The sequence below is a fragment of the Mirounga leonina genome, unplaced genomic scaffold (assembly GCF_011800145.1).
Source record: "Mirounga leonina isolate KUSES-001 unplaced genomic scaffold, KU_Mleo_1.0 Mir_151, whole genome shotgun sequence".
Lineage (NCBI taxonomy): Eukaryota > Metazoa > Chordata > Mammalia > Carnivora > Phocidae > Mirounga > Mirounga leonina.
Window position 1 is genome coordinate 9,051,004 of NW_023270377.1, and position 13,942 is coordinate 9,064,945.

A 13,942-nucleotide genomic window follows, 5' to 3' on the forward strand; every position below is an offset into this window, starting at 1 on the left:
TTTCCAGGAAATTGTCCATTTCATCCAGGTTTTAAATGTATTAATTTAAAGCCACACTTTATATTCTTGTTTTATCTTCTCATTCTGGTATTCTAGCTCTTTACCCCTCAATTTGTATTCTCAGTTCATTGTCTCTTTATTTATTTATCCTCTTTTATTTATTATTTCTTTATTTCTTTATTCAACGTTGGTTGTGAGACTTTTCTTTTTTATGTTAGTAGTATGGATGCTGGTTTTCTTCCATGAATACTAACATTTTTGACTATGCGTGTAAGATCATAGTTTCCAAGTTTCTACCAAGAATGTATCACTCCCCCCGCCTTCTTTTTTAAAGATGTTGAGAATATATTCAATTCCTGTTGGGGAAATGTGAACTGTGCATTTAGTAATTACTGTTTAAGTCAATATAGAAATACTGTTCCCAACTCTTTCCAGGTGGATGGTGGAGCTGAGTGCCTTGTAGAAATCCGTAGCATAGTCTCAGAGTCCGATGTTTCATCGTTTGAAATCCAACATAGTGGATTCGTGAAGCAGCTGTTGCTTTATTTGACATCTAAAAGTGAAAAGGATGCTGTGAGCAGAGAGATCAGATTAAAGAGATTCCTTCATGTATTCTTTTCTTCCCCAGTAAGTTGTCTCTTAATGCTTCTCTGTCATCTTATAGGAATCACTGGTCACTGATATGTATGTTTTTATCTCAGTAATTTCCATTAGATGCTGATCAAGATATTGAGGTCAAGTTTCTAGCTTCTGATACACAGTTGGATTTGGATTCCTTGGTCTTTTTTTTTTTTTAAGATTTTATTTATTTGACAGAGAGACACAGCGAGAGAGGGAACACAAGCAGGGGGAGTGGGAGAGGGAGAAGCAGGCTTCCCGCGGAGCAGGGAGCCCGATGCAGGGCTCGATCCCAGGACCCTGGGATCATGACCTGAGCCGAAGGCAGACGCTTTAACGACTGAGCCACCCAGGTGCCCTTCCTTGGTCTTTTTTATATCAAATATACTAGAAAAGCAACAGAAGGATGATTTGATGGCTCAGGTGCCACACACAGTTTCTATGGTCAATGTATCTTGAGTCTGTTTTTTTCTGCAAGACCAGCCATTAATCGTAGTCTCTTGTGAATGTATTTTATTCTCAATATTTGTTTTTAAACATGTTGTAGTTTACAATATATACATATAGGGAAATATGATAAAATAGCTGTAGATATAAAAGAGAGTGAGCATATATGTTTCCATTTTGAATATAAAGTACAGTATTAACAGTTCTATTTGAGAGTCTCAGTCACCACTTATAATCTGGATTGCAAGACCAGAAGGCTCAGGGAGGCTCCCCTTCCTTCAGCCTCAGTGGGTGAGAGCAAGAATGTAACTACTCTTGGACACTAATGACTTAACATCATTCTAGTTGTTTCAAAACTACTTGAGAGAAGGCATCCTCTGGATCATTTGGGTAGTAGGACTAAGGGTATTTCTCCTGTGTGTTGGTGAAACTACTTCACCATGCCTTGCTTTCAGTGTTGGTAGGCATTTGAGCGCCTGCTATATTGTTATAACTTGGGCTATATAAAGCAGTTATTTGTTTGAGATACATTAGATGTGTAGTAATACAGGAAGTAGTTTTATGCCATGCTTAAGATTACGTACAGATCTGTAATCTCTTACCTGAAACTCCTTGGGGCTGAAGGGGTTTCAAGAGTTCTACAATATAGTACAAATATATTACCTGATAATATTCTCAGTGGATTCTAAATAGCACTCCATACACACTAAATATTTTTGCAGGAAAGCATATGGATATTCCTACTCGGTACAGGTAAGTAAAGACTGCAGATGGCCTCGTGTCTATCTGAGTCAGATCTCACCACCAATTACTTGTGTTGTCAAGCCTTTTGGACTTAGGAATTATGAATAAGGGATTGTGAGCCTATTACAAAAAGGGGTCGGTCTCTCTTTGCAATAATTTATATGGAAATAATCATTCCAAACAGATCTGTCAAAAGAGATAAAAGAGAATAGATGAATGGCTCTCTTTTGTAAAACTGCTTGTTAAATTTTCTTGTTGAGGAGTGTTCCATTTTCAAGAGGCCTTGTTTAACCTGTTGGTTTATTTATAACTTTAGCTTCCTGGAGAAGAGCCCATTGGAAGAGTAGAACCAGTGGGTAATGCTCCTTTGTTGGCATTAGTTCACAAGATGAACAACTGCCTCAGCCAGATGGAGCAGTTTCCAGTCAAAGTACATGACTTCCCCAGTGGAAATGGGACCGGAGGCAGGTAAGGATCATTGCCTGCGCATACCCTTGCCGTTGGACCCTCCGCTGCATTTTGTTGAGGGAAAGCGGCAAGAGGTCTGGTAACCTCTTAAGCTGCCCGAAGACCGTTTGGCTATAATGACGGAGGAAAAGCACTTTTTATCTTTAAAATCCCCCCATGTGTTTTAAACGTGATGTTTTGGAAATATATAAGCCAGTGACTGTGTTGGCAAGCTGTAATAGGCTTAGTGTTCCTTAAATTGATAAACTTTAATATATATTGCTTCTCCCTGTGAATTTTATAAATATGCATAATCAAATATTTGCATTCTGTGCAATAATGTGATTTCCTATGTGATGTAAGTGGTTATACCTTTGGTGGGTTTTAACAAATAAGTGTATATTTTGAAGTTTTCTTGTTTCATTGAAACTTTTATTTTTTCCCGTAATAAAGTAGTTTTACTGGACTCATGAAATGCTACAGAAAGAATGCACTGTAAAAGTTCATTATTGTATTTTACGGGATGTTACAAGGTTTCTGGAATATTATGACTAGAAGCCTACAAAATAAGAAATTAGTTTCGTTTTAAAATACACAGTCTGATGTGTTTTGAAAACATATAAATTTTTTATTGAATTAAAAACTATGCAGTATTGGACAGATGAAGGGATCTGAAGGGATCTGTTGTGCTAGGGTTTTTTCTGGCTTTGAAAATTAATACAGAATGTGATAATCAGTTTTGATCATTATCCTGTCCTGGAAAATTTTATGAAATACAGGAGCATTTTCATCTATGGCTGAGAAAACCATGAAGTTTTTCATTTTAACGCAGATTTGTATAAAATATGTATGTTTACATATGTATGTATCCTGTCTAATGGAATATTCTTTCCTATACTCCTATTTGCATGCCTTACGGAATCTTACAGATAACTGCATTTTAAGCCTGTGTCTCACTGTTGTCAGCCCTCTCCAGAAATGAGCAATTACATTAAAGATTATTACCAGGGTTAGACTGGCGTAGCTATGAAACTGCTTCATTCAAATGAATGTAGCAAAGTAAATTTTAAAGGTTACTTTTTAAAGTAATTTTGAGGCAGAAATGTTTGAAAGCAAAAAAGAGGGCTTTTTCCTTTGTTTTTAATACCATAGAATTTAGTTAGGCAGTGGCAAAATACTGCAGAAGTGAGCGTGCTCAGATGGTTGAGGAATTTTTAGTCTAGAGAAATAGTTAAATCTCAGTGGTGAGGATTTCTGCTCACATGGGTTTCCCCGTATGACCGAGATAGAATGATGATTTCATGTTTTCATATGCATGCATACACACCCTCTTTTATTTTTAACTTTATAACAACTTTCACTAAATAACTTGAATTGCTGGCTTGACTATTTACATAACTGCTAGGTAAGTGCTTATTTTGTGCCTTAAGAAAATGCAGTTTGTATTGTCTTGCTTTTGTTTGAATAAATTATGTTGATTTTGAAAATAATAGAATAACTTTTTTTCACAAATTATCTTGAGCTTTTCTCTCAACAGAGGATCACAGGCTTTAAAATTTTTCAACACACATCAGTTAAAATGCCAGTTACAAAGACATCCAGACTGTGCAAACGTGAAGCAGTGGAAAGGCGGGCCGGTCAAGATTGATCCCCTGGCTTTGGTACAAGCTATCGAGAGATACCTTGTAGTTAGAGGTACTTTCCCTAGATGTGTGTTTTGTGTTTATATGTACATTGGGCTGGGAATATTAGGGAATGTGGAAACGATTTCCCTGTCTATTGCTGCTTCTGTTAAAACCTAGCATTGGGAACTTGGGTTCCCGTCATTCATATTCTACATAGCCTGTGGAAACGTGGTAACACTTGGGACAGGTTGATGGCGTACTTCAGTGATGAGTTCATTTATCTTGTTGGAACCTAATGTAGTAGAAATGGTGCTTTGTAGGTGACAATTTTCTTAGCTCTTTCTGCTTCATCGGTCACAGTTTAATATGCACGTTTTTCTAAGAGTATGTTAGTTTAACCAATACGCGTGGGCTTTTCTTTGCCATGGACAATTGCTAGGAGTTTAACAGCCTTCTTGGGTCCTCAGGGTATGGAAGAGTACGAGAAGATGATGAAGACAGTGACGATGATGGCTCTGACGAGGAAATAGACGAGTCTCTGGTAAGGTGCTATTCTCACCATGTTGTCATGCACACAGTTCAGTGCCTGGAGCTTAAATGGGTTTTCTTTTGCTTCATTCAGGCCGCTCAGTTCTTAAATTCCGGCAATGTAAGGCACAGGCTACAGTTCTACATTGGAGAGCATTTGCTACCGTATAATATGACCGTGTATCAGGCAGTCCGGCAGTTCAGTATCCAGGCCGAGGACGAGCGGGAATCCACGGACGATGAGAGCAACCCTCTGGGGAGAGCTGGTATTTGGACAAAGACTCATACAATATGGCAAGTCTGAAACTGACTTCGTTTGCTTTGTCATCAGCTTCGATATATTGTTTGTGTGTTTTGGAATTCATATTAATGGCTGGCTTACGTAAGGAAAGGAGACCCAAATCCTACATTTTATTATTAAAAGCCACTTCAAATATTTTATCTGTGTACGTGAATGCATGCATGTGCACATGTGTACGTGTGTATTTGCCTTCATTATGTCTCCGAAAAAACATGTGCTCGTGGGCAATAATCATAGTTTAAGTCAGCTCTTTAGATTCGTTTCAGGTCTTAAACAAGAGAAAAACGTCTCCAGAAGATTACATTCCTTTAGGTAATAAGAAGCTTGGCATCTCTGTGCCCTTAGAGGCATTTGGATGCAGCTTTCTGCATTGTTTGTTAATGTCTGCTACTTAGATTTAAAGAGAGCCAGTCTTCGGGTCGCCTGGGTAGCTCAGTCGGTTGAGCGGCCGACTCTTGATCTCTGCTCAGGTCTTGATCTCAGGGTTGTTAGTTCAAGCCCTACATTGGGCCCCACATAAAAAATAAATAAAGAGAGCCATTCTTCTGTGAACCACCTGCAGAGTTCCTCAGATGGCCCCTCCTGGGATAGTGGACTCTTTGTGGTCTCTTCTCGAAACAGTGCCATTGGTAATTCTCCAAATCCATAAGTAGGGAGAAACAGGATAGATCTCAGAGTTCTGGTAACTCTGGTGTCTGTGGGTCACACTTTGGCCCCTGTAGAATAGTTTTTATTTTTAAAATCTACATTTAGTTTATATACTCTCCAATCAATTTAGGTACAAACCCGTGAGAGAGGATGAAGAAAGTAATAAAGATTGTGTTGGTGGTAAAAGAGGAAGAGCCCAAACAGCTCCAACAAAAACATCCCCTAGAAATGCAAAAAAGCACGATGAGTTATGGCATGGTAAGTTGGTACATGGGAGGGAAAACAAATTGCCGTGGGGCAGTAGCCTTCTTGTCGTGGAAGTTTTAAAGGAGTGATTTATATCCAGCAGTGAAACCCTTGGATATAATGTAGAAAAGATGAGATTACCACAAATGAAAAATTTAGTACCTGCAAAATTAAATTTGGGAAGAAAATTGGGAAAAACTCATACTCGTTCCATGAAAAATTTATGTTTTCATGAAGGCTAAAACAAATTTCATTAGTAGAACACATTTACTAAAAAGACTGATCATGGTCAGGCAGGCCCTTCACTTTTGTCATTTATAATAATCTAACAATTATAGGGGGAATGAAAAGTTTTGCCAGGTAGTATAATGAGTACAGAACGGAGTAGCATGTCCCAGTTGATTTCTTTTCTTTTGTAGTATTTCCTTCCAGTCCAAGTGTGCTCCCCCAGCCACCCCCTCCGCCATTTATATGATGGTAGCAATGCTTTAGCTTTGGCTCAGGGTCATTCTTGGAGACCATCCCTATCCGGGAGTTCCAAACAAAATGGTGTCAATTGCTGGGATTTTTTCTGCTCCACAGAAATAAGGACATTATAATAGTGTTGTGTTTTGTTTTTCATAAAACTAAGTTCTATTATAAAGGGTTTTTATTATGAGGTTTTTATGTCTATGTTTTTGATGTTAAAAATTGCCCTTTCTTTTATGGTAGTGATAGTGTTGTGATTTTTAATTCCTAAAAGTAAATGGCAACAGTTTCAACCCCTGACCCCCTGCCCAAGCTATTACTTAGTGAAATCTGAGAAGAGAAGAATCATAGATCCCCTTGGAAACTATCACAATCTCTCCTATCCTAAGCCTTGGATTAGATAACCAAATCTCCTCTAAGATTTACAGTTGGGAATATTTGTCTATTTTACGTGGCCATTTTAAGCTGGATATAAAAATTAAAAATCCAGGGAATTTATATAAAACTGAACTTAAATTTAAACATTTTGTCTTTATTCTTCTCTGGCCGTTTTATTCTTAGCCGTTGCTTCTGTTGAAAAGAAGAAATGGGAAATGAGTCAGTTTTTCTCCTTTACAGTTTATTTGGATATGGGAGGAAAGCAAAATTTGCATAAGCCTGTATGATTTATGTGTAAGATAAAGGGAAAAATGTTCAAGCTATCAATACTCAAAAGGGATACCAAACATTAGAGCCTCGCAGCTTGTGGTTACTATTTTCGGGGTGATAGATGACACCAGCTCCTTGGCACAGCCTTTCTAACTTTGATCACACCTTACCTTTGATCTTTTGCCCTCTAGATGGAGTGTGCCCATCGGTATCAAATCCTTTAGAAGTTTACCTCATATCCACACCACCTGAAAATATAACTTTTGAAGACCCGTCATTAGATGTGATTCTTCTTTTAAGAGTTTTACATGCCATCAGTCGATACTGGTATTACTTGTATGATGTGAGTAATGTGGCCTGCTTATGGAGTTTCCCATTATATGTTGTGCATGGCACGTTACCTGTAGTTCCTGTCAGTGGTTGATGAATTTTTGTTGTACTAGAAACAGACCAAATGATTCAGTTAAATGTAGGGATCATAGTCCAGTGAAATACAGCGTACTTACCAGTTGGAGCTTCTCCCCCACTTTCTGTTGCTGGCCTACATTCTTGGATTAGTGTTCTTCCTAGCTGTGACTTGTATCAAGTTAGGCTACAACATGAAGAACGAGTGTGAATTCATAGTTAGAATTCTTTCAGTACATTTAAGCAAAAGTTCATTTGTCTGAGTTGAAATATATATTAAGTAAAAAGTCAAGTGGAAGTTGAGTGCTACTTTTGACATTTATATAATATAGGGAAGAATGACAGAATTGACCTTGCACAGAACATGAGCTGTCACATCCTTGATTGGGTCAGTATTAGTGGCCTGTAGGGGTTGTGGTATTTGAGCTGTGCATTGTAGAAATTGTCATTTAGCTCGAGACACCCGAGTGAGAAGCTAGATACTGTATATTGGGAACCAGGTGAAATCTAGGCACTCTGCATACATTTTTGGAGATAAAGAGTTAGTGAATATAATCCTAATGTTTTACTACATGTAGACCTTTTTTTTTTTTTTTTAACGTTTTACAGAATGCAATGTGCAAGGAGATTATTCCAACTAGTGAATTTATTAACAGTAAGTTGACAGCAAAAGCAAATAGGCAGCTTCAAGATCCTTTAGTAATCATGACAGGAAACATCCCAACGTGGCTTACTGAACTAGGAAAAACCTGGTAAGATGATCATTTCTGAAATAGTGGCTTGGGAGTATGTTATTGTTGTGTTGGTCTTAATATATTTTGTTTCAAAAACAGTCTTCACTGAACCTATTTGAATGTGTTTAAGTAACATCATATTTGATCACAGCTTGCTTAATATTTAGTGTAGCTATCTATCTAGAGGAGGCGCCTCTAGCTGGGGTTAATATAAGATCTACTTGTGACAGTATGTGTCTGTATGTATGAAACAGGAAAGTATGCAAAGATATTTAAAGAGCTTAAAGTCCTCTGTCTTCATAAAGTTGGACTCCAAAGGTATAGTTGCTTGATTTTCTGAGCCTGTTTGGGTCCAGACTTAAATTCTCAGAGACCATAGAACTGTACGGATCAATATAGTAGTCAGTAGCCACATACATCTTTTTATATTTAGATCAAAGAAAATTAAGTAAATTAGAAATTAATTTTTAGTCACATTAGCCACATCCTTATGTGGCTCCCCATGTGCAACAGAACAGATGGTAAATATTGGCATCACCACAGGAAATGTTTTTAGCAGTTCCGTGTCAAGAACTTCCAAAATCCTACATCAAGAGGCAGTAGAACCTAATACTACTGTGGGGTTCCTTCTTTGGAAATCAGCATGGCTGTTGGGCTGGTTTGAGTGACTTAGCAATGCCGGGGCTGGGAGGAAAATCATGAGCTAGTAAAGCCATTATTATTATTTCTGTGTATGTGGTACAGGGATGGCTTGGCAGTGTCATGAAGCGGTGATCATATTTTAAAAACAGGGTTTGCTAGACAGGTTATACTTCCTGAAGGTCTTTGGGTAGATTAAAGATCTTAAATAGACCTGTTTAAAGTATAGGATTTTTAATAGTTGAATTTCATATTTCACAGAGAAAAGCTGCTTAATGCATTATTACTTGATCACTTAGAGATTTCATCAAGAATTACGAAATTTCTTCAAAATTAGTTTGCCTAGACCGTTTTTATTGGTTCTATTTATAATTCTTATTTCTGTATCATATCAAAAGTTGTTTCTAATGTAGGGGTTTGTATGGTTTCTGATTCTAATTCAGATAATCTGTGTTGCATCTTTTTACAGCCCATTTTTCTTCCCTTTTGATACCCGGCAAATGCTTTTTTACGTAACTGCATTTGATCGGGACCGAGCAATGCAAAGATTACTTGATACCAACCCAGAAATCAACCAGTCTGATTCTCAAGATAGCAGAGTTGCACCTAGATTGGATAGAAAAAAAGTAAGTTCCTCCCCCAAAATATGTAAAGGTAAATTGCACCGAGCTTTTGACAATAACGGGAACACTAGAGATGTGATGCATGGGAGCAGTGCCTGGTGGCGCAGAGCCGTCCCTCAGTCACAGCCGTCTCTCTGCTTGTCTGTCTGCTCCCCTGGAGCAGTGGGGCTTTCCTGTCAAGCTCTTGGAACCAGGCTGTCTGTGATTCTTCATCCTGAAGTTAAGAGTCCTTTTTTCCCCCGTTTCTGAAATAATTTCTACAGTTCTTTTTTTCTTGGTTGCCGTTAACTCTTGTGCCAAGAAAGAATCCTGTCTTCTCTCAGCAAGAGTTCTTTTTTTTTTTTAATTAGGAACTCACACTGTAGCCTCCCTTTTATAATTGATCCTTTATGCAATAGGTAGAATTAACCAGATCCACTTTCTTCCCTTCACACATCACTCTGATCAGAGATGACCGAAACGAGATTCTTGATGGGATTCCTGGCTGGAGCCTAGTCAGCCCCTGTGTTGCTGATCTTAGCTTCCTGGGCTTCTCATCTTGGCTCCACATTCAGAGCTATGACCGCCCCACTCTGAGCCATTCCAGCGGGGACCCCATCCTCCATTTCTGCAACTGCACCACCTTTTACTTCTGATGTCTCTGTTCGTCTTCCTCTTTTGTGCTGAGGATTCTTACTCAAGTCTGTCTTTCCAAAACCTGTAACTCTAAGACTCCTGAGAGCCATTAGTAATGACATTAAAAGAGGGGTTAGAAGGAATGAGAAGCAAAACAAAAAAAACCTTAACACTTTTTGTCTGTTCTGCAAAGCCTTGCTCTTTCTAGATTTGTATCATTAGGATTGTGTCAGTGGTGGTGTTGGTGGAGTTTGGAAATCTAGCAGAACCTGTCTCGTCCCCAGGAATCTCAGTAGTAGATGTTTATAGTTGTGCTTGTAGGATCTCTGCAGGTCGGGGCCAGGAGGTTTCAGCTCACCTGTCTCACCTGCCATCCCCATACCGATCTCTCCATATGTAACTGTAAATGTGCCCAGGGAGATGCCGTGCAGCTGGAGCTCTGACTTGCACTGCTGTCTGGCAAGGTTACAGAGAGCCTTTCTTATCCACCTTGAACTTTGTGAACCTGCCATGGACTCGATAATATTTACACTTAACTTCTAGTTTTGCTGTCCATGTTTGTAGCAATGCAGCTACTTCTTAACCTTTTCTGAGGTGTGCTTTTATAGAAATAGTCTTGGGAAGTGTGGGTGGCTCAGCCAGTTCAGCGTCCGACTCTTGGTTTTGGCGAGCTCCATGCTGGGCTTGGAGTCTGCTTGAGATTCTCTCTCTCCCTCTCCGTCTGCCCCTTCCCGCACTCGAGCATACACATGCGCACTGTCTCTTGTGCGCGCTCTCTCAAATAAATAAATTTAAAAAAAAATAGTCTTTTAACAGTTGATTTTTGGTTTTTTTTCTTGCACTGCGAGAAATGCCACCTGTTTATTATTAAAGTGTAATATGAGCATCATTTCCTCACATTTGTACTTTGTTTTTTTAGCGTACTGTGAACAGAGAGGAGCTGCTGAAGCAAGCGGAGTCTGTGATGCAAGATCTGGGTAGCTCCCGGGCCATGTTAGAAATCCAGTATGAAAATGAGGTGAGCTCATGAGCGTGGATGGTTTTCGACTTAATTTGTGCCTTCAATAAGACGTCGTTGGTCCCCTGAAATTCTAAAAGACAATTGGAAATTTATCTAAAACTGGAGATTTGCTCTGTTTTGGATGATCTTGGAAGGTCGAAGCTCTCCAGTTTCCAAGATTAAGTTGTATAGGAAAAGACGGGGTTTTTTCTTGCATAAGAGCAAACGTTTGTATAATTGTTAGGTTGATAAAGTGAAAGGGTGTTTTAAGCATACCTTTCAAAATGTTTGAACTGCTTTTAAAAAAAATCACAGATATAACCTGTATAATAAATGCACACTTAAAACATGTACAGTTCTAGTTGTACAAATTCTGATGTCCTGATGTATTCGGTCTGGAATCACTACCACATCAAGATCAAGAAAAAAATCCCATCACCACAAACTGCTCTCTTAGACCACTTTGTGGTTCGCACCCTCCCCCTGACCCCCAGACAGCTGGCGTCTATTTTCTGTCTTGTAGTTTTGTCTTTCTTACAAATGCCATAGGAGGTGGAATCCTACAGTATGTAGCCATTGGTGTTACTCTTCTAGCACTTAGTATAATGCTTTTGAGATTCATCCATGCTGTTGCAGGTATCGTTTGTTTCCTTTTATCACATATAATAAGAGTCTGTTGTATGGATACTTCAGGAAATGTTTCATCACCAGGTGATGCACATTGTAGTTTCCAGTTTTTGACACTTATGTGAATAATGCTGCTGTGAACATTTGGGTACAAGTCTTTGTATAGACATATGTTTTTATTTCTCTTAGGTAAATTCTTCAGGGATGAATTGCTAAGTTACTTAGTAAGATATGTTTTTACTTCATGAGAAACACCAAACTGTTTTCCAAGTAGCTTTGTCATTTCCCATTCCCACCAGCGATGGAGCTTGGGAGTTTCAGTTGCTTGCCATGCTCACCAGCCCTCAGGTCTTATCTTTTTAATTTGGGGTATTCCAGGGGGTTTACAGTGGTAGGTCATTGTGTTCTGTTTGCATTTTTCTGATTGTTTTACTAACCATTCATATATCTTCTCTGGAGAAATGTCCATCCATGTTTCCATCATCGTGTTTTATGATTAAGTTGTTAAGAGTTCTTTATTACTCTGGATACAGGTTCTTTTTGAAATAAGTGTTTGCAAATGTTTTCTTCCAGTCTGTAGTTTATCTTTCAGTTTCCTCATGAAATGTCTTTGGAAGAGCAGAAGTTTTTAATTTTGTTGAAATCCAATTTATCAAAAAAAATTTTTTTTTCTGGTTTGTGCTTTTTTTATCCCAGGAAATTTTCCCCTCACCCTTGGTTTTCAGAGATTTTTTTCCCCCATGTGTTTTTAGAAGTTTTATAGTTTGGCTCTCATACTGAGGCCTATAATCCATTTTTAGTTATATATAGCATAAAGTAAGGAGTTAAGGATATTTTTGCTTTTTTCTAAATATGGACTGTTTCATTTTTCCAGCACCATTTGTTTGAAAAGGCATACTTCTCCCATATTGAATGACCTTGGCACCCTTTTTGAAAATGAGTCTATTGTGAATATTTGGATCTATTTCTCGATTTTGTGTTGTTTTTTATTAATCTATACTGTCTTGATTACTATATCTTTTTTTTTTTTTAAGATTTTATTTATTTATTTGAGAGAGAGAATGAGAAAGAGAGCACATGAGAGGGGGGAGGGTCAGAAGGAGAAGCAGACTCCCTGCTGAGCAGGAAGCCGGATGCGGGACTCGATCCTGAGACTCCAGGTTCATGACCTGAGCCGAAGGCAGTCGCTTAACCAACTAAGCCACCCAGGCGCCCATTGATTACTATATCTTTATAGTTAGTCTTGAAGGCAGGTAGTGTGAGTCCTCCAACTTCTTCGTCAAAGTTTTGGTTATTTCCCATTCCCCAGTATTTCCATGTAAATTTTAAAATCAGCTTGTCAGTGTCTACAAAAGGTCTCACAGGATATTGATTGGGATTGTGTTGAATTTTGTTCAGTTTGGGAGAAAATTGACATATATTGTAGTTCTTGAGCACCATGTAGACTTCCATTTGTTTAGGCCTTTTTATCTCTCGCAGTTTTCACTTATAGAGAGGTCTTCCATGTGCATATTTTATTAAATTTCTACCCAAAATTTCATGTTTTGTGATGATGTTGAAAAGGATACTCTCCTTATTTTAGTTTGTAGAAATACAGTTGGTTTTTTTAATCTTTATTTTATGTGACCTTGATAATGACTGGTTCTAATAACTTTTTAATAGATCATTTAGGATTATTGCAGAATCCCAGGTTTGGGAAACTTCTGGAAAGGGCTGGATAGTAAATATTCAGGGGTTGTGGGCCCTACAGTCTCCCTTGCAACTACTCCATTTTGCCTTTGTTGTACAAGCAGGAAAATGGCCGTAGACAGTACTTACACAAATGAGCCTGGCCGTGTTCCAACAAAATTTTATTGTCAATGAAATTTGGAGTTCATATAATTTTCACATGTGGTGAGATAATATTCACGTTTTTTCAACCACTGAAATTGTAAAAACCACCCTTAGATTTGCAGATGGTACAAAAACAAGAAGTGGGCCAGAGCTGCAGTTTGCTAAGCTGTGTTGTTGGACAGTTGTGTCGGCTGTGAAAAATACGATTTTACTTCCTCTCTATTCTAACCTTTGTCATTTACTTCTTTTTAAACAGCCTGGACAGTCCATCAAAAGATTCAAATAATGGTTTTCTCTATATTTTAACTATGAAATACTGAGTCTCTTGGGGATACTTTTCTCCCTCTTTCCCCTGAATATTTTTAAGACAAAACTTGAGAATGTTTGACTTTTAAAACTTTTATAGATGCCTCAGTTTTCTTGTCTTAAAATGTGAGTTATAGTACAGCCTCTAACAATCTGCGGTATTACCTGTGCTTATCCAAGGAATTTTAATTATGATTTTGATTTTTCTTAGGCATTTTTATCTCATTAAGACTTTTGAAAAGTTATTTTGAGTGTTACTTAGTCATGAAAATGAAAACTTGAAGTAGTTGTGACCTGGGAGGTGTACAGTATGCTAGGGATCCGGGTTGTGGCAGAGTTCCTATAGTCCAAGGATTACAGTGTAGTTGATTACAGTGCATATGGCTGATGAGAGGCGTAGGTATCAAGTGGATGAGGCTTTCAGACAAGTCCTACTGTCC

The 13,942-nt window shown here is 38.3% G+C and overlaps 1 protein-coding gene across 16 annotated transcripts in view; it reads left to right on the forward strand.

The window, feature by feature from the left end:
- The window catches only part of TRIP12 (thyroid hormone receptor interactor 12), a 140,624-nt gene that overhangs the window by 112,131 nt on the left and 14,551 nt on the right, over positions 1-13,942 (forward strand). For 11 of the 16 annotated variants that reach the window (XM_035006923.1, XM_035006928.1, XM_035006930.1 and 8 more), the window contains 10 exons: positions 436-627; positions 2,126-2,277; positions 3,779-3,951; positions 4,349-4,422; positions 4,504-4,703; positions 5,489-5,616; positions 6,912-7,063; positions 7,735-7,877; positions 8,968-9,124; positions 10,656-10,754. In XM_035006923.1, coding sequence (XP_034862814.1) covers positions 436-627; positions 2,126-2,277; positions 3,779-3,951; positions 4,349-4,422; positions 4,504-4,703; positions 5,489-5,616; positions 6,912-7,063; positions 7,735-7,877; positions 8,968-9,124; positions 10,656-10,754 — 1,470 coding nt within the window. The remainder of the gene's footprint in view (positions 1-435; positions 628-2,125; positions 2,278-3,778; positions 3,952-4,348; positions 4,423-4,503; positions 4,704-5,488; positions 5,617-6,911; positions 7,064-7,734; positions 7,878-8,967; positions 9,125-10,655; positions 10,755-13,942) is intronic. The other 5 variants (XM_035006926.1, XM_035006927.1, XM_035006933.1 and 2 more) reach the window with 1 other exon arrangement.